The 26,310-nt window shown below is 37.3% G+C and overlaps 1 protein-coding gene across 2 annotated transcripts; it reads right to left on the minus strand.

Annotated features, from left to right (window-relative positions):
* LOC107082135 (LIM domain and actin-binding protein 1-like) lies at positions 1-24,086 on the minus strand. Of its 2 annotated transcripts, none has more exons than XM_015370649.1 (10): positions 23,992-24,086; positions 16,543-16,668; positions 15,204-15,249; positions 7,824-8,258; positions 4,803-4,857; positions 4,592-4,680; positions 2,977-3,055; positions 2,795-2,817; positions 2,562-2,695; positions 1-1,744 (listed from the first exon to the last, which is right to left on the minus strand). In XM_015370649.1, the coding sequence occupies exons 2-10, from the start codon at positions 16,656-16,658 to the stop codon at positions 793-795; spliced, it is 1,929 nt and encodes a 642-aa protein (XP_015226135.1). In that variant the 5' UTR covers positions 16,659-16,668; positions 23,992-24,086; the 3' UTR covers positions 1-792. The 2 variants fall into 2 exon arrangements, with proteins under 2 accessions (XP_015226135.1, XP_015226134.1); XM_015370648.1 differs by having other exon boundaries at positions 2,786-2,817.
* Positions 24,087-26,310: the final 2,224 nt, after the last annotated feature.

Genomic DNA, 26,310 nt, shown 5'->3' on the forward strand with positions numbered 1-26,310 from the left:
TCTCAGTAGTTTATTCTGTTTCAGCAACAGACTGATCTCAATCGCAAGAAGATAGATTGTTGTGCAAACAACGAAATACATAAAAATGTTTCACATAAAAAAAAGGATTACATGTGGAAGTGTTTCTTTATGCTTAAAAGGCCCCTAGAGATGTTGGAAAGTACAATTTGACATTGAAATATTGGCAGCTGGTTTGGTCCATTTCAAGAGATGATTTGAGAAAAATGGCAGCTTTTGTAAAATGCAACACAATTACAAATAATCGTCTAATTACACAAGCTACGTATGAATATATGCCAGACTACGTAAAGGAATGAAGACTGTCACATTTAATGCAGCTGGAATCCTGACAGCTAAATCAAAATTTTACTAAAAAACAATATTCAGAAACATTTACGAGAAATAAAACAACAGTTCAGAGAGGATCTATTAGGAAGGCATGGACAAAACTGGACAACAACCAGCTTTTTCATCCCTGAGTGAGAACAAGAGTTTTACCCAATGTTTTGGTAGCGTTGCTAATATAAAACATGTAGTAAAAAGAATCTAATTTAATGCTTTTCTTCATTTTAAAGAGGGTATGCAATTTAATGAGCATTTTCTATATATATTTACAAATATTGAAACAAAAGCAAAAAGACATTTGTGCTTAGTTCACAGATAGCTGGTATAGTTTTGGTTTATGTTGGTGCGAAATCTGGAAAAACTAAATTAATGATCGATATATGAGATGAAAAGTTGTTGTTTTTTTATGTTAGGGTTTTTTGGAAGTGAAATCATGGGCCGATGATCTTACACTAATGAGTCCTCATCATCTTCATCGTAGTAGCGGTTCCTCTTGATTATATCCTCAGCGCTCAGATCCTCGCCATCACTCCCCTCTTTGTTGTCTTCCACATCCTGAGAGGAGTGGTTCTCTTTTCCAGCTTCCCTCTCTGCTTTCTCCATCCTCTCCTTCTTATCTTCATTCGGAGTCACCTTCTCCTCCTTTAAGGTGATTCCTGCTCCGTTTGTTGTTTCATTTGTCCTCTGCTTTCCCTCCTGTTTGTTGTTTTCTTTGGGTCTTTCCTCAGTCGACTGTTTCTCCTCAAATGATGCCCTCCATTCCAGCAGTCCCTTGAGAGGACGGCGGGGCTCTCTAGGACCTGCGGCTGCTGTAGGATTGGGTTTGGCCACAAGTGTGAAAGGACGGCTGCGTTCCTTAAGAGAGGTGCTCCTCCTCAGGCTCTTGAGCTCGGCCCGCTCGGAGCTCTGGAAAGATGACTGCACTTCATCCTCTGGGGGCCACTTGGCTCTCCAGGGTCGGCTTGAAGGGACCTCCTCCGCAGCTGGACTCAGCGGTCCTGTTCCAGATTGGTCTTCGCCAGCAGGAGGAGGCCAGGCGACCTTCAGCTTACGGGTCTCGGCTGGCTTGTCTGCAGACTGGGTCTTCTCTCCAGAACCAACATGCTTCTTTGTGCGGGTCTCCAGTAAAGCTGCCATGTCTGTGACCTTCACCTGGGGGGATGTTTCCCCATTAGGCTCTGGCTGCGTGTCAGACACTCTCTCAGCTGATTGTTTCACCACCACTGGTGGCTCTTTAGGCTTTGGCGCTTCCTCACTTTCATCTTCATCCCGAGGTTCCCACAGCTCCTTATGAGGACGATGACCAAAACCTTCATCATAGTTTCCTTTGGCTTTGAACAGCTGGCTGAAATGCGGCTTGCAGTAGATCTTCCCGTGCAGAGAAGCATAGTTCCCCAGACTAGAGACAGAAGGATGACATTTCAAATGAGTGTAGATTTCATTGGAGATTTCCTACATGCTTTACATGCTAAGATTCCAGGATATTCTGCAACACCTTCCACAATTGTTTTAATTACTTTAAATTTGTTTCCAAATTCATACTGATTTGAAAAGACTTTAGATAGAAACAATGTGTTTTTTTTTTTATGTCATAAGGAAGGACACAAAGATGATAAGGAAGGAAGGAAGGAAGGAAGGAAGGAAGGAAGGAAGGAAGGAAGGAAGGAAGGAAGGAAGGAAGGAAGGAAGGAAGGAAGGAACAGACAAAAGAAGGTACATACAAACAGAGGGAGACACTAAGACATTAAGATTAGTATGAAAGTCTTGAAAATCTATATCTTCACTTTGTTCAGGCCTAAGCAGACCTATAAAATAACTTCTATAAATATTCCAGACTCTTCAGACTCATAAAAGCACATGCATATGAAAACCTAAAATTCAGTTTCTAATATTTGAGATCTTTCAATAGGACTTTTGTAATCACACCACAATGTTATATAAATCTGTGTTCCTGAAATCATATGTACCTTAGACATCTAAGTATATAAATAGAAAGTTAAGTGGAAGAAAAATGCACAGGGAAACAAGGTGCTCAGGCTACAGCAAAAGCATTTAAAAGACTTTAAATCAAAGCCTGTTTAATAGTTTAGAGCGATTGATTGAGGGTGGACTAAACGTTTCAATAATCTGATTAATTGGGATACATTTATATCATAATGCAAGCATAAATACTACATTGCTTTAAGTGGACAAAAATAAAATAGGTGAAAACCAACCCCAGCTTTGTGTTGCAGTGAATACAGGCGAAGCATTTTTTGTGGTAAATGTTCCCACAAACCACCAGCTTCTCCAGCGGGTACACTGTTTTCTCACAGGCCGTGCATGTTTCCCTCACCACTGGCCGAAACTTCTGCAAACGTAAACGCATTCACATGAATTCATAAAGACCTTTTACAAAGAAAACTTATTTTAATAATTGTTTGAACTTATTAAGCCCCACCCTGGTTACTTTGGGTTGTTCGGTGCCTTCTCCTAAAACATAAAACAGAATCAGATGAAACCCAGATGCTCAGCCAGTGTGAAGAACAAGAAAACCTCTTTTAAATGTTGCACTGATGTGCCAAATCTACATTTTAAGTAAGAGAGCAAAAATTAAACATTTCCTTCTGGTTTCTGGTAAAATAAAACTACCGTTGCACTCGGCTGCTGGAGTGTGTCTGATTTTCATAGATACAGATCTTCTTGGAGCAGACCCCTCTGATGGCTGAGCCTGGCGAAAACATAGAGAGAGAAACATAGTAAAGTAATTACCGCCACCAAGGAGGTAAACTTGGTAACTAAAAAAGCTATGCACAGAGCACTGACAGTTTTTAGTTGCACCCAGCCCAACTTAGACCCTATTAAATGTAGGTGGCATTATGGCATATGATAGAGATTTTTAAAAATATTCCCTAACACTGTGAGAGAGGAAAATTAGCTGCCTGGAAATCTCCACTTACTGCGTGCTTTTTAGTAATAATATCCACATTTAGAAAGTGAGAAAAAAACAATGTTAAAAATATTGTAACTTAGATCAAAAACAGCTAAACCTTAATTGGAAATGACTCGGGATTAAATGTAACAAAATTTTATGTGATTTTATTATATCAATTAAAATAAACAGAAGAGTCAGATCATGGTACATGATGTATGATGATTATTTAAAAAAAAGCTTCTTAGTCAGTGGCTTAAAGGTATAGTGGAGGGTTTTCTTTTTCTGGGTGGATCATCTAAATAACTGGTCCTCCTAACTCTCAATCATTCTGGTGAAATGTTTATGTCAGGCCGTCCTACATGCTCGTCCCCATTTTCACTTACTGGTATTGAGTCTGACATGCTGGAAAAATTGCCAATCTTCTTTTGGAAAGTAAGCTTGTATGAGCGATGCAAACAGAAGCTTTTACACAGAGCGTGCAGGAGGAGAAATGGGCTTGTGCTCGCTCGTTTGCGTGTAAATCCTCCACTATACCTTTAAAGTATTTTCTATTTATATTCTCTCCTTATAAGTTAACAAAAAGCTGCTTTCTCTTATTAACTCTTCCTACCTTTTAAAGAACCACAAATCTTTGGTATTTAAACTCAAAAGTAAGTACATGGTGACTGCTGTGGGGGTATCTGCATACTTCAAGCTGTTACACACACATCTCTGTACAAACTGCAAAATACATGCTTATTCACTCACTTCAAGCTTAAAAACATAAAGGCTGTTACAGGCTCATATCCTAACCCTGGAAGATGATTATACCAAATAGTTTCTGAACCCCAGTTCTCTTGTAATTGTGCATAAGTCTGGTGCAGGCACGGAGGAAAACTAACTGAAGGCCTCAACAAACGAGCAAAGGTAAAGATGACACATCCAAATGCGCTCTGTTACTTCTAGCTTTGCTCTCTGATCACCTATAATTGCATGGATTTGGCTTTAATTAAGGGGACTTTTATTTTATGGTGTGCTTAAACAAAACCAGTATTTAGTCTTATTTTTAAGGAGCAACAACTCTGCATTGTTTTGATAGTGGTGAAAAATGTGGACTTAAAAGAGTTTGGTCAAAATTTTGGTCTCTTTTTGTTTTCTTCTAATTAAAGCAAGAAGGTGTGCAACAAGGAGAGCTTCATAGAAAATTCAACCACTTGAAGATGTAGCGTATGCAGATTATGTTGCAATGGATCTGCTATAACTAAAGCTATGTGATTAAATGGTTAATATATTTACAAAAATGTTATCTCTTGGCACTTATTAACTTGAAAAGGGATATAGCACTGAACTCACAGAGCGGCTGGTGTCTTGTTTAGCAACGGCAAACTGATACTGGGCCAACTTCTCCTTCATAGATGAAGATCGGCTCAAACCACGTGTACCTGAAGCAGAGGTATAAATCGTCATGCATGTTTTTATCTCTGTTTTTGGATGTAAACATAAGATAAAGCAACAAGAGAAAACAACAACTGTTTATCGGAATAAATCAGTCATCATTGCTTACTGATGGGATTTTCTGAGTCCTCGGATGAAGTGCTGCGTAGTGTTGACCGACCAACCTAAAGAAAAAGCAAAAGGAGATTCAGATTATGGGAGTGGAGCTATGTGCATCTATGACCCAGCCCTGTTTTCCGTCCTACATTTTGCTGATGACAGGACTTCAGATATTACTCATACGGGCCTTCATTGCTCAAACATTTATCAAGAAGTTCAGTTTTGCAGTTCTAAGCAGTTGTGGACATCACTCAAACCATCACTATGAGCTTTACTAAATATGTTACTGGTTACAACCAGTTGAAAACAAAAAACTAACCAGTTTGATTTTATCCTATGACAAATATGTCTAATAATGTGACAAAAAAAATGCTACGAAAAACAAACAAAAAAAAACTGCAACTCAGCTGTTTAGTTTAGTGTCTGAATCTGACACCGCAGGCTGAGCAACACTAAAATTGACGTCAAGTAGACTCAATAATCCAAATACCTAGAATTAGTGTGCATTTAGTCACATAGAAAAACAAACTCTATTTAGGTTATTAAAATCTGGAAAGTGGAGTATGACCATTCTTCTTTGCGAAATAGTCGAGACTGAATCAGATTAGATAAATACAGGTGTGGATTTTGACTGGCATTCCCACCATTTGTGCTTTGACCTAAACCCTTCCATTGTAGCTCTGAGTGCATTTTTATGGATGTTTTACTGCAAAAAAGGACAGCCCCTGTCACAGTCTCAAGTTTCTGCAGGTTCTTATAAGCTATCATCATGTATTTAGCTGCATCTATCATCCTGTACACATCCCTTGTTAAAGAAAAAGACATCCCCCCCAGCATGCTGCTACCGCAATCACGTTTCACTATAGGGAAGGTGTGTTCAAGTTGACATGCAGTATCAGTTTTGTTGCACTCATATTACTTTGTATATATGTTAAAAAGTTTATTAGTCACATCTGACCAATGCTGTTTCTCCAACAGGACATATGGCAGATAGGGAATACAACTTTCTATAGCTAATCATCTGAAAAGGGAACATTTGTCATCTTCATAACAAATAGTTGTCCTATCTTCATATTCTCCTACTTTATATATGGATTATGAGCTATAGATGAAACAGATTTTATTCAGGGGGTCAGAGTACAAATGCATGTCATTCTTTGAGTAAATTCACACTTTCTAGTGTCAAGTCAGGGAAATAAATTAGAAGGTATAAAGCTTTCTGTCAGGTACATTTAACTACTTCCTCTATTAGGAGACAATGGTCGACCTTGAGTTAAATCAGAAAGTAGAAACAAAACAACAGAGCCAGAGGTAGCAGATATCTGATGCTTATCTCATAGTAACTGAGACACCTGGGATCTGATGTGACTACCATCAGCCTGCAGGTGAACTGCAGTCAAAACTAAAACTGCCCTACACTGAAAACAGAAAGGGTATGCATGTACGTTTTTGCACTGACTCTGGTATTTTCTCTCTGTAATACATAAATAGCACAAAAAAACACCTCAAACAGCCCACAGATATGCTCAGCTGTTCTAAATCTGGCCTGGATGTCTATTCAATAGTGATAAAATAAATATATGCGCAGAACTAAAACTGATCAAAACCCCACAAATATAAACACTAAAAGAGAATTATTCCAGAATAGAAATGTGCCGACTATGCCAAGATGTAGATAGTAGCTTTACAGAGGTGGTCCTGTGGACACTGAGATGGGCCTTGGAGAGGAATGTCTGCATTCCTCTGCTCCAGAAGCTGAAGAGTGGACTACTTGTGCTGGGCTGAGGGAGAGAGAGAGCTGCTGTGAAAGAATGGAACTAGGAAGGCCTGTAACTGTTGAACCGGGGGCTAAATTATGGCGGAAAAAAGCTTAAAATGAACGAAAAATATTGACTTTTCTACTAGTGGAGCTAGGCTAAGTATGTGCATGCTTCACAAAAGAGGGGCTCTATATCTTCACCCAGAAATAAAGAATTTTGCAAGAAAATCGTTACCCCCAGACCTTTTCTACATTTTACCAGGTCAAAACTTCTACAGAAAACTTAAATATGTTGTATTAAGATTTTTAAATCATTGACCAACACAACAAAATCTGCAACAGTGATTTCGAAGGAAAATGATTAAAGGTTTTCCATTTATTTATAAAAAATAAATAAATAAAGTATGGTGATTCTGTGCAACCTTTTGATTAGTTAATAGAGTCCAGCTAGATGTAATGTAGTGTTCTGATTAAATAGAGCACTTGTGTAAAGGCCTATGAGCTTTGCAGAAAAAAACTAACAAAACAGGATTAAGAAAAAGGAAACACGGTGGTGGCAGCATTATGCTGTGGGATGTCTTCTTTTTAACCTAGAGTAGCTCTGAGGAAAACCAGCTAGATGCTGCAAATTATGCTGAAGCAGAAATTCACCTTTCAGCTTCTGGTATATCTAAGGGATCTGGACAGGGCTGCACAGTATTGAGAACATGCAATATGAACTAATGATCTGACTTGCTAGAAATAAACAGTTAACGTCAAACTTCTTTCAATACATAACTAGCATAGAGAGCATTATACATTGCTTTTTGACAACTATCTTATACTAAAAGCAGCCTAAGCACTTCTTTCTGATACAGATATCACAACCAGTATATGTATAAAGTAATAATGTATATTTTGCAAGCCTGGATGCAACTCTAACTGGTATAATTTATTGCAGAAAACACTGAGGGCAATTTTCCAGCAAATTTAAAATTTAAGATCATTTTTTGAAATATTTAAAAACATATTTTTCAAAACCATTTATTTGCTCAAATTATATCTTTTGAGTTGTTCTATTCCATAACCCTTGTGAAAGGCTCCACAAATCAACGGGGTACTCTTTTCTAAAGAAGAACAAAGAAAAAATAACTCCAGCAATTGTCAATGACAACATATGTGGAAAAAACACCTAAAAGAAAATCCAAAACCACAATTTCAAAATAATATGTTGTTGAATTCACAATTTTGTTAAATGTAGTAACAGAAACAAATCAACTGGTGAAGATTTACCTCCCTAGTGGAATCTTCTCGCTTCTCAAACTTCATCTTTAGGTTGTTCAGCGGCACCCTGGGCTTTTCATAAGCAGCGCTTGGGCTGGTGGGAACTTCCTCCTCAATGGGCTGAGGTTTTTCTCTCTCTGTGACCTCATCCCTGTCCATCCCTCTCTGCTCTTTACCCACTGGGGCTACAGGAGGCTGCTGGACCCGCCTGGCTGCACGCTGATCCCCCTGATCGCTAGGTGGGTCCTGAGGCTTCACGGGCGGTGGTTCCTCACGGATGGGAGCAGGCTTGGTCAGGGCTGAATGTCTGCGGCGAAGGCTGGACCCACTCGGAGCTGGAGCTGGGGCTTTTTTATCCTGATTTAGGTTTCCTGCTTGCTCCCAGCGCTTCTTAAGAGCGCTCAAGTTGCCAGAGCGCAGAGAGGTTGGAGCACCTTCGATGGTCTGTAAGAAAAATAAGAAAAAATGAGATAACTGAATTATAAATCAGTCAAAGATGCTGAGAGTCACAATAGTAATAATGTTCCAATGAGCTGATAAAAAAAAAAACAGCTGTGGATCAGCAGCTTAATGCAGTGGAATGAAGGAAATGCCTGATTCCTAACTTGGCACAGTTGATAGATGAAGGGAACAGCTGTTCAAAGCTGGTCCAGGACAAAGAAGTGGCTCCTGAAGTAAAAACATAATGGGACGTTCAGTTGCATTTCTTTTTCACTTTTTTTTAACACAAAACCCACAGGAGATGACTCCATTTATCACTCAAGTTACTGCTTTTGGTGACAGCAGAGAAGAGAAACCAGTGGGAGCACCTCTCAGTTTAGCAGAGAGGAACTTCCTCAATTAAAGAAAAGAAATGACACACAAGCAAAGAGGATGTGCACAGGAAAATATGTAGATCTATGAATCATAGAAAGCCAAATGGACTGTAGAAATACATTTCCTGGCCAAAACCTTGTCAAATAAAAAAAAATAATAATAATAATTAAAAATATATTTTCTGATCAATTAGAAGCTGTTAAAGATGGAAAATATTAATTTGATTCTAAGATATTAAGGCAACAAACAGCAAAGCACTCAACGGAAAGGATTTCAGCAAGTGACGAAACCCCAACAAAGAACAAAAAGCAGTGGCACAACTGCTGTCTTTGTGAAGTGGTGCCAGGCTGAATGGAAAACTCAATGTTTTAAAAGCAAGTAGAAAAGAAATGAAAACCTTATTAAATGGGATGAAGCAGCCAAGGTTGATGCCACTACAGCTAGACAGCAAAACTGGTCCAAGTGGTTGGGTTGATTTCCCTCCTCAGCTCGGTGTTTGAAGGTCGAGCTGTGTGTGATAGAGGCGGCTAGACAAAACCTACCAGTGAGAGCCGGTCCGGCCCCTCTCTAACAGCAGGAAAGTGAGAGGCAGAGAGTCAGAATACCCAGGAAACCAGAGCAGGAAATGATACGCACAGGGAAAAGTTAACTCTTTCTTCACTGGTTTTCTATCTGGTTCTTTCCTCTGATTAAGAGTTGGTGGACATAAGATTACTAAAACCGCTAATTGAAACATAATTCAAGCACACAGCTTTAGAAAAACATAAAGATTAATCAATAAAAGTGATCATTTAAAGCAAAAGGGCAAAAGAGAAAATTAAACCATAAAGAAAGAAAAAATCAGTACACAACTATAAGAGTTGCATGTTATCCGAGTTCTAAAACAGCAACACCAGGGAAACAATACAACAAACTTCTTTGTTTTTAATAAGACAAACAGTAATCAGTGCATGTCTGTGTGTGTGGTGGGTATCTGAGCCACCTTTACTCTGAGATGCATAAAAATGCTTTAAATCCTTTGAAGAATGTCTTTACCATCTGTGCACCACTAGAAATTATTCTTTTTTTCTTTTTCATCTGTAAAACAGCAAACTTAGTCTGACTGGAGCATCTCTGAACGTCAGTGTTAAACTCCTGCTACAGATTATCTCAAAACATAATAGTAAACAGGACAAAAGTCACAAACCGTAAGATTTGCAATTAATAAAAGACGAGTACTTTATGTGCTACTATCGTTCCACTGTTGGTCTATTGTTATATTATATTATTATTATTATATTAGTTTTATGCCCTGAATCTTTCTATTGTATCTGCACTCTCTTTATAGTAACAGATCACAAAGGTTCCCAATAAGATATGCATGAGCTTGCGTTTAAAGGGTATGGCTAAATTCTTTAAAGATAATGCCAGCTCTTTATAGACTGCAAAAAAAAACTCATGCATTTAGGTTTATTTATTTTTTTTTTTTTGCTTATTTCTGACACTAAACTAACCAGCTTGGCAGAATTATACAGCGGTATCCATCTCTATCCCTCCAGGGTCGGAAAGGTAATGAGGATCCTATCTGTCCAATATATTTCTCTTCAAGCACACCACATTCACATGGTTTAAATGCTTTTATGGGTTTTCATCATGTTGAGCGAAGGCCTGGTTTTGATCCAATGCTTTGAATTCAGCTGTGCTGCTGAGGCAAGAACACATAGAACATACAGGACTCCTGCCTTGGCTTCTGGAATTGGAAAACATCCGACTTCAATCACCCTTGAAAGGAGGGGCAAGCATTGAATTTGTTTTTGTTTGAATAATGGACTAAATACAGAATCACACAATTAGACAGACATGAGGGACTATACAAAGTGGCAAAACCAGGGATTTTAAGATATAAAAAGGACTTGCCTTGATGAAAAAAATATATTTTGATACCTTCAGTAGAGTAGTCTTAACATCTAACAATCCCCCCCAATCCTGCTATGAATCGTCCAAGATTTTGAAGGATGTCTTCGGTAAAATGCTTAGAGTAAATGAACGGCTGAGCATCAAACTTTGCAGAGATCTTCTGATACACAAACATAATCCATGCCTGTCGAAAAATGTCCCCTTTCTCCATGCAGCCTGAAACACTGCATTTATACCTTTATTCCTGTGGTTCTGGCTCATTTTCAATAGAGGAACTGCCTGCTTTGTAATTCTTGCAGAAGTAAACCCGACTGTAGGCTCAACAGCTAAACTGGTGTCTTACATCTACCTCTATTCATGTTCTCTTGGGCCAGTAAACCAGTGGGCTGGTCTATATGTAAATTTCGGGGTGCGACAAAAGTACAGGCCAGAACCAAATAAGGCACCATCCCTGAGTTTACATCAACTCGGTGCTTCGTTTGGATTCACCTGTTTTATGGTTTATGGATTTTGAGATTTCCAGAGAAAGTAGGTGTCGATGGGGTTTGAACTTGTATGTCTGTATGTCTATTTCACCCACTGAACTATCGTTACTCATCTTTGTGACAAGGTAAACTGTGTTTTTCATTCTATGAGTCCCTTTTAGGCTTGAAATCTGAAAAACAACTATACTGTATTTACAGTACTAGTCCAAAGTATTATTAGTTCTTCAGTTTTTGCCAAAAACTGTCAGATTATACGCTGACCTCAGTGTTTTACTGGGATTTGATATCTCATAAAATGCATCCTACCGATGAAATGCCTGTTCATTAAAATAAATATATCTGATCGCATTATTCTTTTTGAGGCAGAATTTTATTTGTTAAGACTTTATTTCAACAACTGCTCCGTTCTTGCCAGTTTTGCATAATGGCCTTTCTTTTAGAAGGCACAACTAACAGTTTTAAAGAATTCTCCCACCTAAGCAGCAGCTTCCCCTGAGTGGCTATAGGCTTCCTGGCTGCTTCTCTGATTAATACTCTCCCTCCTCAGCCTGTCTGATTGGCTGGTCAGCCACGGTCCCACTAGGTTTGCCGTTGAGCCTTCCTCTGTCCACTTGGCTGGACAGCCCTCTGCGTGATGTTCACAGCTTGTTTAACGATGTTGTTTGAAAACCTAAACCCAGCTTAAAACATTTCCACTGACCCGCCCGCTTGGTTCCTTGGTCTTTGTGATGTTTGTTTTCTAAAAATACTTTTTACAGAGCAGCTGGATTGAAACTGAGAGAAAATCCAACAACATTCGGCTCTATATATATAAATTAAATGACTTCTGAGAATCTTATATAGGGCGATAAAACAGCTGTGCTGCAATGCACTGTTTGATCCTAAAAATGTGTTTTTAAAAACTGTTTAAAATGCACCTAGAAACATTCGTTAAACCAAACAGATTTTTATCTTTCAATGTTTTCTTGCAAAAGCCACCTTTACTAATCAACATATTGGCAAGAAGAACAGCTTCGGGTCAACTGATTAAGGACAAAATCCTCTTAGTATTGCACCACACAGCAATCTATGATTCTTCTATTACATACAAAACCGAGAGGGGTCTGCCTGCAAACTTGCACTGTCATGACCCTGGCTGCAGACCTGCACTGTATGATCTCCTGTGTGTTTAGAACCGGAGGTTTATTCAGACTTTCAAAGTAAACGCGAGGTTGATTCGAAGCCTTTCTAAAGTAACAGCTAGCGTCGATAGACTCCACACTAGCTTCCTTTCACAAATAAGTGTTGTTATGCTGGAAACTTACGTACAAGCACAATTTTACTTCCCATCAAACTCCTATCTGGAATAATCGATATGTGCTACATAGAAATAAGTCTCTGTATATGGACGAAAAGGCCAGGGCATTTGGTCTATAAGACATTTTCTAAATAACAATGGAGGTTGGCTGTCCTTTGAGGATTTTTGCTTACTGTATAATTTAAACTGCTCCTATGCTCAGTTTATGACCACTGTCATAAACTCTAATCCAGCAGCAAACACATGCTGCGCACTATTCCCAAAGGCTTCAAATACAACTTCTGGAATGAACTTTAAGTCCTGACGGTGCAGGAGACCCCATTTTGCTGGTCTGCAAAGACGTGTCCTGATAGTGCAGGTCTGCAGCCAGACTCTTGACAAAACCTGAGGAATTAATGTAGCTAATTCAGAATTAGAGTAATTATTCATTCTAAAAACATGTTTACATTATCAATTTTGAGCTGCCAAGCCAGAGTCCAGATTCATGTTCCACAAAGACTCCACAGAGTCTATATGGGATCTGGAGGAGCTCTACATTAGGGTGATAGTGTGGAAGCCTTCTGACTCTTTGTATAATTTGTCACCAACGATTAATCATCAAAATATCAGTGGAAACATACAAAAAGATAATCATCAGAAGTTCAATTCCTCAGATACTTGTAATGATTTTTCATTTTTTTAAGACCCCTTTACCTTAAAGTTCTATATGCCATTTAAAGACATCAACTCCTTTTATTAAACAGTTTTTATTATGTTACCGTCTTATGAGAGATACATGTTTCATGTTCTGTAATAAATAAGTCCTATTGATTTCAATCTGTCTCTGAATTATGTAGTAAGAGATGGACTCAATTACTTGACACATTGAAAAAACCCATCCCCCAACAATCTTAACTTCATCCACCCCCCACCCCCCAACACACACACACTAACAGATGGTCTTTGATAGTACTCATTTAAACTAACTCAGACACATCACACCGGTGTTATTCATAAATAATTTAGTTACACTTCTTCTGTTTAGTCATTTTTTTTCAAGCAGGTGAAAACTTACCTCTACTAAGTTAAAACCATGAATAACAATAATTAAACTGAATCAGACTGAGGGCTGAATAAATTTAGATTACATGGTTTAGATTGAAGCTTGTTGAAAAATCCACTCCTATCATTACAGCAAATATCTTAGCAGCCACCTTCACTGATATCAGGTTTCAGTAGTAGTGGGAAGCCAAACTGTTATCTGTAACGTAACCACCCTGAGCATTAAAGAAAGAAAGAAAGAAAGAACCTCTCCAAACAGCTGTCTGACACACAGGCTGCAAAACAGACCCTATAATTACTCATGACTGCATCAACAGCACCTTGTGTCTTCGCATGACTGGCTCTGGTCCGCTCCTCATTTGATCTCAGTCCAAGTTTGTTTACAGGTCCTTCACACTGACAAAGCTGCTAAACCTGCTTTTGGTACCGCTCAAAGTTTTACAGGGAGGGGGGATTACGCTGGAGTAGGATTATGGGTTTGATAGCTTGCCTGTCGTAGCATGTAGCCAATGAGAGGTCAGCCAGGATGGGACATGACAGGCCACTGTGTTGGTATGGGATATCATTGTGACTGTGCGTATATTCCTAATCTCACAAAGCTTCAATCAGTTTCCAACCTCCAGCTGAAAGAAGTAAATAAAAGGAGACAAGTAGCAGACATAAAATTATGACCTCCTGTTGTTTTCTTGTTTTTTTTGTTTTTTTTTTTTTGTTGGAGTGTCTGCTGATATACAAAGATTGTAAAAATATTCGAATATGTTGATCTGTTCAGAGCTCAGTCTGTGTCTTTCTTGTGCGAAATCATTTATTTTTCTGGGATTTGATGTGACAGGTATGCCTAAGTCATCAGCCCAAAAGGCTATTAACCTGCAGCTTTTAGATGCATCCCTTCTATAAAACACCTAAACTCCCTCATGAGTCTGAGGAGTTCCAGATAAACTTAGCAGTGCCTTTACAGAGTGGGTCAAGAACCAGGGCAACTAACAATATGCAGTTGTACTTGATTGTTTTCTAAAGGAGTATTGCTAATTAAGGAGAAAAAAAAAGCATGAAGAAGAAAGCCAGTCTAATGGGGTTTCCATTGCTGCTTTGGTCGCTAATTTAATTGTTAGCCTGCACCTCTTATCTACTCCATGTAGCCTATGTCTTCTTCTTCTTCTGCTAGATGCTGACACTCTGTGGAACGTCAAAACCAGGATTAGGCTAGAGTTCTCCTTCCACAGAGCCACTAATAACATGAGGGATTTTATGCAGTTGTGACTTAAATAAGATTTTATGCAATGTGTCAGATGAAATAAAAACATTCTAATAAGCTCCTCATTTAAGTCATTTGTAAAGTCATTCTGATGTGATACTTATCTTAACTCATTTTTTTTTGTGTAATTCGAATTTTTTGTAACTAAAGTTTTGTAAAAAAAAAAATCATAAAATCTACTAAAATGCTTTCACACTTCACTGGTCAGGCCTTAAATTGTTTTGAAACAATTTAGCACTGTCCTTGGTGCTTAATTCTTAGTTTTTAAATATGTAAAAGATGGTAGACATGATCCAGACAATTAGTAACAGCAAAAGACAATCCTTTAAAGTTTTAACTCAAAAAAGCTGAATGGAAACAGATCCAAACCATTTTTTCCTGTAAAAATAAAAGTAATCATTCCCCTTCCACCTCACAATTATGTGTGACTTTTTGTCGGTGTGTCACATGAAATCCTTCAAAAAATAGGTTAAAGCGATAAAAGAAGCAAAACATGTCCAGTAATAACAATTATTAACCATCAGCAACACATGTGTTTACATTGATTACAATCATTTTATTGACCCATCTTATTAACCTGTTTAAAGAAAAATACTCACTCCTTTTTTCTTCTCTGCACTGGACTCCTCAGCAGCTTTCTGGTACCTGCAGAGCAAAGAAACAACACTGATCTCTGCTGACTCATAACAAACCAAAGCATGCACAGATTCTATATTTATTGGTTTTAAAACCTTCAAAAGTCACTAAATAAAAAATATATAAAAAAAATGTTTAATTACTTATTTAAGCATTTTACATTCAGTGTTAATCAGAGAAAATTTAAACATCTAAAAATTCTTTTAAAATATCATCAGTACAACTTGAACACTTAGAAAAATACCCCCGAAAATATCCCCTTAATTTATTTACTGAAAAACTCAGAGAACCTTTCTTTGAATAAATTACTACATTATTTAATAAGGTTTGCTTAAATTTATAGATAAGTCTCCTTAAATTATCCTTCCAAATAAGCTGGAATAATTGCCAGCTGGTGGAGCCACCCAGATGCAAAACAGAGCAGACATGTTCATATGAAACCAGAAGCCCCACAACCATGACAACAGTTTGAGGCTGAACTTCTGCGTAGCTGTTTCTCCAAGCAGAAAACTTACTCACCTAATCAAAAATGTGATATCATCCAGCAAACATGTACAAACAGCCCTCCTGCTTGCTCACAAGGTTTTCAATAAACTACAAACAACAGTGCTTTTTCACTTTATCCTTTTACTGCACAAGTTTCTCCTGCTGGACTCAATTAGCCCCTCCACCATTTTATACCCATGTAGTTTTAATTACTACATACCTGACTGGCAAGAGTACATCCATTACCTACTTTGACAACTCATTTTCTATATCCACCTTTATTCCACTGTAAGGAAATGTGACTATGTGCCTCTAAATCTGTCTTATTTCATAATAATCTAGCGGCTAAAAGTGGACCAGAACAAAAAAAAATGAAGTAGGTGTAAAGAATTTCCAGGCATAGCATACGTCTAATGCTACATTCACACTGAATGCAGCAAAAGCTAATAAACAAGTGACTGAAAACAGTTGGTTTTTACAGTTCAGGTGATGTTTAACAGTAAAAATGGGAAGACACCTCAGTGCTGTAGTGGTTTAAGTCCAACTCTATTAGTTGCAGCCTCCTGTTACTTACCTGCTGAGGAGGCCTCATGAAAAAGGACTTATCAAACATAAAGATTTGTAAGTCTGATCATAATCATTCAGTTGTACAAAAAACTTCACTTCCAAGCACTTTTATTCACAAGTTGGTGTCATTCAATATTCAATAGTGTTAACATGTCCTAAAGCGTCCTTTGACTTGTCTCTCTTGGAGGGAGTTGTTATAAGTAAAATAAAAATACAATCAAATATTGCTGAAAACCTGTTGCTACCCACTTGGAGAATCGATCTGCAATGGCGTTTTTCTTCCCACCGACCAGCGACAGCTCCTTAGCGGTGATACGCAAGGATTGCGCTGCCCAGGACCGGCGATTAAAGGAACCGTTCTCCATGTCTGTCAACCTAAAGAGAAAATAGAAACAACAAACACATTCAGTGCATATTCCATCACACGTTTTATGTCTGTATTTTTTGTTGCTGTTGAATGTGAGCGGATGATGCAGTGAAACTGAATCTAAAGCTCAGGGCAGATGCAAACTAGCATTAGCTTTTTAAACATGAGTGTGATATTTAAAAACAGAAAAAAAGAAAGTAAAAGAGCAAACAGCTTGTATATTTAATATTGCATTTTGATATGGTGTGATTCAATATGTTTTTACAACTGGAAAGGACTGAATACATTGTTTGATATAAACAATCTGTAAAATTATGACCTCACATTTCACCCATCTTTTCTTTTTTGTAAAACATTATTTCATCATTATATTTCATTTACTTTTCCTTTACCTCTTGGAAAGGTGAGTTTTTGTTTGTTTTGCTTTAACCCATTATAGGGCACTCAATGAAATACTTTGAAAAATACAATTTCAAGCCAATAGTGTTTTTGTAATCGAGGACAAGACCTTACTACCTTTGTAACATTAAAAAATATGGATATTTTGATGCCAAAAAATAACGTCAATGTAATAACAAGAAACTCCACTTTGCCCCAATATATTAAGAAAAATAACAAAAGTGCTTCTATAAGAAATTAATCAAAAACACTCTGAGAATGAAACAAACAGATTGTTTTGGTACAACAAAACCTTAGAGGCATTAAGGCTGACACTGGCACTGACATTTTTAAGTTTATAAACCTAAATATAATTGTTAACTAGGCTTATCAGTTTTATAACTCTACTTTTTAACTTTTCAATTAGCTTTTTACCTTTTTCTCTTGACTTGTTAAGCTCATCTAATTGGGCAAATGCAAAAATAAGATGTACAGCCATGTAGCAGTGTCATTGCTGAATGGCTGGATATAGATCTTGTGCTTCTACACCTCACTGAGGGACGGGGGGGGACTGGGACTCCATATGCAAGGGTATGCAAGTGATCAAAAAATTTAACTTGCCCTATAAAGGGTTAAGTAATTAATCTCTAAATCAAACTTCAAAGCATATAAAACATATATCAACTATACATATGCAAAAAAAAAATCTAATATGAAATAACCTGGGAACCTAGCATGTCGGCATTTAACAGCAACAGGATGCTACCTTTCTTCCTGTACCTTTTAGCAGTTAGTCCATCTTTCAACAGAGGTTCTGTTCTAAACACTAAAGCATTTATTGAAATGACTAAACAAGTCTAAAACCTGTTCTAGCATTAGACTATAAAGCACCTTAATGTCAGAGTCCAGTTTTGCTGTTTGTGGCAGGACCTGTTTCCTGTTGGTGATCATTAATTTGCAAGTTTATAGCATAAACTTCCCTGACAAACAGCTCACGACTGAATGGGCATATTTGTGCTCATTCAGGTTACGCATGCAAGCAGACGAGTCGACGTGTTCAAACTCGTACGGCAACTTGTGTCGCATGAATGCAAAGAGGACAACACAAACAGAGCAGCAGAGAGAAGGTACGGTCGCCAAACAAGAGACTGGATTAGTGATGGCATGGTTTCACAAAACCAAAACGACACTTTCGTTTAATTATACTTCCCCTGAGCAATTGCTTTAGGATCTGTTTGATTTTTCATGATGTGAACCTCTAAGTCACTCCAGGGACAGACAGGACAAAGGACTGAGAGTATTTTTATGTTTCTGAATAAAAAAAGATCTTGTAAGTCTGTTCAGGATGCTGCTGCAAAGCTTTTAACCAAAACAAAAAAGAGACAACACATTACTCTAGCTTTAATCTCTTTACATCGACTACTGACACATTTTAAAATCCATTTAAAATATTTTAGTCTTTATTTTAAGAGCCCTATGTGCATCAAACCCCAAACCTCTGACCTTCTAGAACCCTAAACCTCCTCTTTCACTCTCAGATCTTCCTGTCTAAATATACACTTTATTAACAAATTAACCCAGAAATAAATTAATATTTTGTCATTTTTTAACAAATAAAGTGTACATTAGCGGAAAAAGAAAGAAATAATAGTTCCATGTAGATTACTGGATTGGATCTCCGATATCCACTCACTGATATCCGATCCAGATAATTCGTTAATATCGGAGCAGATATCCAAAGGGTATTTGATTGGTGCATCTCTAGTAAAAGGTTCTAAGAAATAACAGTCGTTGCATTGCTTTCTTGAAAATTGGTCAAAGAAGATTGTGATTGGAGCTAAAAAACAGAACCTTAAAAGAAAGCACATATGAAGCTGCAAAAGACTCTTGCAGAGATTCATCTGCTATCAAGACAAGAACCCCAAACCTTCAACCAGAGTTGTAATAGAATGCCTTATGTCAGAGCGTTAATGTGTAGCAGAGTAAAGGTCAAAACAGAAATCCACTTTAAATTCTTGCAATCAAATCTTAGTGAGTTTGAGCCATTTTGGAATGAAGTTTGAACCAAAAAAAAAAGCAGGTCTTAGAATGTCCAAAGCTAGTCAAAGAATTATCCCAAACATTTGCAGCATTATTTTTGGGCACCATAGTAAAAGTCGGCTAAATAACCATCTGAGGTGTGAGTAATTCTTTCTTTGAAGTTTTATCCATCTATTTATTGTGTAATTGCACATAAATCCCATTTAAATGCAATGATGTTGGTGGTTCAAAAATGACACAATGTAAAAAAAAGTTCGATAAGATAAGCATAAGATTTTTGCAAGCCACAGGAAACTGGTGCAAACAACACAATCTTTATTTGAATCATTCGTTCAGCTGTGGGTATATTAGCCACAGCACACCTAGTGGATTACATCATCAGCCCCATGCAAGGCAACTTTTGTGATTGCTTTTAGGACTTTGAACTGAACTTCAACATAACCCTTGCTTAAGGCAAAGCAGTAAACCCTTTACTTTAACCTAGATACTATTAGTTTTGATTGGACAATATTTATAAACACATCACAAATAATTTGATCTATTTCTTTGTGTTTAATTCAATTCGAATTGGACAAATTTGAATAAACGCAACGTGTGTATTCACAACCCAGCGTTAGAATATTACGTTTACGTTCCTCGAGGCTAATTATTACTGACACAAACTTTGGATCCAAAGGCACGGTGGCTCATTTCATCATCCTGGATGTTATTTGATCCTTCTGCTAAGCCGGTACACTGGATTGGGTACTTTCTTGTCAGTCAACAATTGGCCGGTTTGCTTCAGGTCTTCCTTGAGGCCTGGAGTCATTTCCTACATGCAAAAAAGGGACACACCTTGGAGACATCACCTGCTCTATTTTACTGCGATCCAGCCAAAGGATTTCACAGCAGTGAATGAGATCAGATAAAGAATAACTTCAAACCGCAGCAGTGGGCCCTCAGACTTGTCCTTCCAGATTTTACCGGAATTCATTTTAAAAACAGACCTATTTTCTCTACATTATTAGAAAGAAGTCAAGAAGAAGGCAGGGCCCTGCTTAAAGCTACGACACAGTGCTGCTTGAAAAGATTTTGCAGGACTTTTTTGTAAAAAAAAAAAGTAATGATTCAAAACCAAAACATTCTCCTTAATACCATTCCTATAGTTTGAAGTCCTTTTAATGCCTTTTTCTAAGCTGCATAGAGTAGATAATGAAAAAATAATGTCCCACCCCTACATATTGCTGTTGTCATTGGCTGCCTAAGAAAAAGCTTTTCTTAGCTACATTTTCTCTACAATCACAAAAAAGACAAATTACGTTGTTCGTAAATATGTAATTAACTTTGAACTTAAGGCATCCTACTGATAACACTTCAAGGTTGTTTTGTTGTAATTGTCTTACTGCTGCTTTTTATTGTTGCTCTGCAAATAAACAACTTTACAACATACTGTGAATTAAAAAAAAATATATATCTAGGCAGACTTTAGATAGAGATAAAATGTTCTGAAATAACTTACTAATTAAACAATAAATAACTTGTAAAATGAAGATTTAAGTGAAAATGGATTGGTGCACATCTAAGGTTCACATGAAGCTAAATCGTACAGGTTTTACATACTCAGACCAAATTTTTGACCTTATTCTCTAAAAGTCGTGCTTAGTACTTTGAGCAAAAATAAATTCCTCCATAAAACAAACGTCAAGCACTATAGCAGTCCGTTATGTAAATGTGGATGGCTTCAATCTAACCATATTGTTAATTTGACTTTTTTATATATATATTTATTTATTCATACATAGACAAAGCTCAATTAAAACTAAAATTGCTAAAATGTTTCAACATTTCAATAAGAAAAAAAGTCAACTCCAGTACATTACATATTACAGGAAAATAAACTATAATCTTGTTCACATCCTTTCAGTACAACCTTTAAATATATATTTGTAACTGTTTGTATTACTATGTAAAGAAGTAAATATGTTTTCTTTTTTTAAAATTGATAATTTATTGAATTTATTAGGCAGTAACTTTGCACCAATCACACAGATATAAAGTACAACTTCATTTTTTATTACTTTTTGCTTCACAGAGGTATTGTCATTTTGGCATCCTTTGCGCTATCACTAAAAACATATAAGTACACTCATAACCGTGACGTATAAACTGCACAAGGCCGTGCAATATAAACATGTAACACAATAATCCAAGGGACTGGATATAAATATACGAAATCAGGCACACGGTTGCAAAAATATACCACACATATGTAGTGGGGAGACCTTTCTATTTTCTAAAATTCCCGACTACTCGCAGGTGCAATAGTGAGAAAACATTAAGCAGCATGACTGCATTTCCCTCTCATAGGACGACTCTAAGGTGTTTTTCCATTCTTTTTGGTGCAGTTTGTATGTAACTTCCAGGTTAGTTAATATTGGCAATGCACAATGATTGCTTCTAGTCTGCTATTGCAAAGGTTTTTTGAAGTGTCAGAAGGTTATGATATAGCATGTTTCAATTATCAATGTACCAATGTGTTATACTACAAATATGTCATGTTTTACATGAAATGGTTACATACATTTTAATAGCCTTACTAATTTTCAGGATCATTTCAGGTTGGTTCACAGAGCAGAACAGGTATATGATTCTGTTTAATTAGCATTTGAAACTGTAGCAAAATTAAGCAGCCATTCTGTTTTATTATATTACCATCATTATTATGCATCTTTTCCTGAAAGGGAAATTGTGTTGTTTTTGGAAGTGAGGTTCTTGGTCACTATTTTCAGCGCTGTTCGCTGAGGAATTTTGTTAAAAGTAAATAAACTACAATTACAGAGAGATGAAAAGAAGACATGCACATCTGTTTTAGCATATTTTAAATATGTATAAACAACTAAAGCTAAAAATGTAAATTCCTGCAGAAAGCAGCCCTGTATCAGTAGATACTGGACCGCTTTGGTTTAATAAGAGACCTTTGTTTAGTGTGTTGCTGTTTTTTCAGTCAGACTCGGTGTTATGATGGCAAAGACACGCTGGCTGAAGGTGCTGTTTCGGTCCACCTCTTCAACTGTGAATCATCAGTCTGTTCTAAGCCTGTCTACTAATTAGTGCTGCAGCGAACAATGATTTTGCACATCGATTAATCCATCAATTATTTTTTAGGCTAATCGATTAATAATCGGATAGCGAAGGTTCCTTGAAGAATTTTTTTTTTCAGAATTAAACCAGGTGAAACTGAAACTTTTCCACTTGATGAGTTCTGAATAGAGCACATTGATGGACGAAAATATTTTTTTAATCTTAAATGCAAAATATTTGTGTCACTTTTTTTTCTTTTACAATTTTGTTATTATTACTGCACAAAGTGGGTTTCTCTGTCATTTAAAGGCATGTTTTAGAGTCTTTACACTCCAGGTAACAATTAATCGATTACTGAATCGGTGGACGATTATTTCAATAATCAGTTAATCCAAATAATTGTTTCAGCCCAACTACCAATACTAAGGAAAAGTCTCAGATCTTTCAACAAGTTGTCGCCTCTGGAAGCAAACTGAAAGTTGTACATTTCTTTACTCTTTAAGGTCCTGCTGCTGTTAGTAAAATTATCCCTGGGGACTAACAATAAGGTGAATGGATGCAGGCTCCTTCATCGTAGCCTAGTAACAAGGACATCTGGTGACTGAAAACAGACTTAACGGTTTTCTGATGTTTAATTTTCACCAGTATTGCTGCACACCGTTATTATTAGCATTTCGACGAACATTGATATGAATACTGTCAGTTCGAACTGTTTTAAATTAAAAAAAAGAAAAGAAAATAATGTAAACTGGATGTTGGGTGGGTGTATATCTCACAAGTTGTTAGCCTTCTATCGCTCTGAGTATTTTTTATCACACTTTTATCATGTATAAGAAGCTATTACTGATGATAATGACTTTGAACCTCATGTTTAAATACTCAGATAGTCTATACACCAGAAACAATTAACACAACTTCTAGCACTGGAGCGCTAGAACTGTGAGAACAATTCTGTTGTATTACTTTAGTTAACAGAGTTAAAGTTAGAGTTAATTTAGGAGATTGTTTGTGTTATGATGAGTAATAAACTATTTCCGAACATGTCACATTATCACCTGCGGATCACCTGACAAGTCTCCTTACTTTCATTTTCCAGAACTCCACAACCGTGAGAATTAATATCAGACTAAAAGCTGGCAATAGGAGTATTGAAGGAATCAGTGGTGTCATTTCTTGCGAAATTTTAAACAAAGCGCTCACAGTGGTGTCTGTGTTTCAGCAGGGGAAGAGAGACACAAGTAAAGGCTTGAAAAGATTACAGCCTATTTCATATAATCCTGTAAACTTTATGGATTTTAAAATCAAACAGAATATATGACTTTAATACCCTTGTTCTCAACTTTTCTGAGATCGGCATCATTAAATGTATTTGCTATGACAACAAGCAACAACAATCTATTACAATACCTGCTAAGAAATAAGAAAGGAGGAGTGCAGCTTGCTTAATTCATAATTGATCTATTATGGATTCATACAAAAGCCAGAGGCAGGTGTTCAGGACAGCATGAGTCTGAGCTACAGCGTCATTACTGAAGTATGCAATAAAGAGGCAGAACTCAGAGGCCAACATTTCATCTAAAAAAACTTTAATTATAGGTTCAGCTTTCATGGTCGCTAGGAGAAGGAGAGAGAAAATAAACTTAGATGTAACATTTAGAAGACTTAGACCGCGAAGCTTTATGGAAAGTGGTGAATAAACAGAAACAGCAGCTCCCTTCTGAGTAAACTAAATCCACACCAGTTTCCCTAAATACGAACTAAAATATTCTCTTTACTATAGATATCAGAAACAACTTCTATCTGGGTTTTTTTTTCCCGTGTCGTTCCCCGGCCTAACATGAAATTGTTCCTACCTGTGAGAACTTCCGTTCAGTCAGAGCTTCTGAGAAACCTGAAGGACACCTGACACTGACTGCTGCTCGCGCGACACCGCCCGGAGTGGCCCGCGCGGGGGCGGGGTGAGCGCGAAGGTGAGTGGAGGAAGCAAGTCACGTGACTCTCTGAACCAATGACTTTAGCCATAACTTTTCGCTTACCTGGGAAACTTCTAAAGGGCGAAATGAAGTTCCTGAGAACAGGTAGCATTGGTCACTTCTCAGTGAGTCTAGACAGTCTGATGACAATAAGATAAATGCTGTGAAGCAACCGCCCGCGTGACGTGACATGGGTGGGTGGTAGGGATGGAATAGGTACAGGTAGAGGGGTGAGGAAAAATAATCCTCAACAGCAACAAGTGTTCATTTGAGTGAACTGAAACACTATGAACAGTGCTTTTGAAAGAGTCGTTCTAAATAGTTTATTGAATCACTTAATCTATATAAGCATCTATTCAGATTTCTAACTAAGGTGGGTAATCAACGTGGCTTTGGTTACATGAAGGACTACTTTTCTTTGTAAGACATATGTTCCAGGGGCGGAGCTAGATGGGGGGCCATGGCCACCCTTAGCCAATCATTGGCCACCCCTACCATTTTCCCCCTCTAATACAGATGGTGGCAGCAGTTATACTCTCAAGTGGAATATTGTGGTTAATCATAAACATCAATATATTAACACTAAAGGTGATAAGTACACAATTCATGCTCTCTTCAGAACTAGATTTTGTGTTATATGGGGTAAAGAGAAAATTGTGTGTCTGCAAATCATCTGGGTATCTTCATTGAAAGATAAATAAACATTTTTATAAAAAGTTATCAAATAATCAATTTATGTAGACGTTTAAAAATATATAAAGGCCTAAAATTGGAATAAAATGAGTGTGCCTCATCAGGCTAGTGTAGTAGAACAATTTCACATAGAAATTGAGTTGGTGGGTCACATGACCTGGAAACCATTGAAGAAATATCACATTTTTTATTATAAAAAATCCTTAAATATGAGGCTTAAAATTGGAAAAAAAATGAGTGTGCCTCATCAGGCTAATGTAGTAAAACAATTTCACAAAGAATTTGAGTTGGTGGGTTGAATGAAGCTATTGAAGAAATATCACATTTTCTTCTTATTAAAAATCTTTTAAAATTAACAAAGGCTTAAACTGGAATAAAAATAAGTGTGCCTTATCAGGCCAATGTAGTAAAACTAGTTCACAAAGAATCTGTGAACTAGTTTTACTACATAAGAAAAGTGCCCACTTTTGTCTTTATAGATATCTTAAATATTGAAAATAGCCTAAAACTGCATAAAAAGCAAGAGCGCCTTACATATGTTATATATTGGCATGACTTTGTATTAGTTTCGTCTTAGCTGGTCATAAGATAAGGAATTTATTGATTTTTGTTTCTCAAGAGTGCTTGGTTCAAAGATTTGTTGACGGTCCCTGACTGCTCCACCGCGTGTGGGAGGAAGGAGCAGCTGAGAGACGCTGGCCGACATCGGAGTCCCTCAGTCAGATCAACCGTTTGCTAGATCCCGCTGACTCCACAGAGCTTGAATATCCAATATTCAACTTCAAACCAACTTCACAGCAGTGCTGATGGCTCAGTTCTGCTGCACTGTAGGCGACCAAAATCCTGGACAATTTTGAAATTCCCCCCGGACAAAGTGGAATATGTCTGAGACAAAGAGGACATCTGGTAATCATATATATATATATATATATTTATATATATATATATATATATATATATATATATATATATATATATATATATATATTTATATAAAACTCTCTCACCCATCGCTTCAGACTGCTGGGTTTAAGACAGACAGCCTTCAGCCTTACAGACATCATTACTTGGTGGAACCAAACATAGATGTCTTGATTAAAAACTAGGGACTAAGACATTCTGGGGGGACTATAGGAGAGGCTAGTTACTCAAATAGAGAACAACCGAAGCTCTCCATTATGAAACCCAAAACACATGAAGGTTTATACATTAGCATGTGTCAAACAGAGTAGACATTATGTTTTTTTGTAAAACTCCATGAGGATCATGGCAAAGGATTGATGGCAACCTTATAGCTCCTTTGCGTTGGAAATCAGGAGTGCTGTCGATGGGCAGCATCCTGTTTGATCTTCCTACCTCCTTCCTTACTACCAGCAATATTTGGGTAGAACTTCTTATTTGGCTTAAGTGTCCTTACCAATTTGCCTGAATGAAAAACCAGTGGCATTAATTACTTCACTTCTGTGTCTCTGAGTAGGTTTACAAATCTCGACTTGGTCAAGTTGC

The sequence above is a fragment of the Cyprinodon variegatus genome, unplaced genomic scaffold (genome assembly GCF_000732505.1).
Source record: "Cyprinodon variegatus isolate N-32 unplaced genomic scaffold, C_variegatus-1.0 Scaffold47, whole genome shotgun sequence".
Classification (NCBI taxonomy): domain Eukaryota; kingdom Metazoa; phylum Chordata; class Actinopteri; order Cyprinodontiformes; family Cyprinodontidae; genus Cyprinodon; species Cyprinodon variegatus.

What these genes read in the sequence shown, in the direction of transcription:
- LOC107082135 (XM_015370648.1), bottom strand. Translation starts at nt 16,658, where the DNA reads ATGGAGAACGGTTCCTTTAATCGCCGGTCCTGGGCAGCGCAATCCTTG. An exon ending in GAGAAGATTCCACTAGGGAG is followed by an intron (nt 4,858 to 7,823) that starts GTAAATCTTCAC and finishes CTTTTTCTTTAG; the next exon opens with GTTGGTCGGTCAACACTACG. An exon ending in AACAAGACACCAGCCGCTCT is followed by an intron (nt 3,056 to 4,591) that starts GTGAGTTCAGTG and finishes TGTTTTCGCCAG; the next exon opens with GCTCAGCCATCAGAGGGGTC.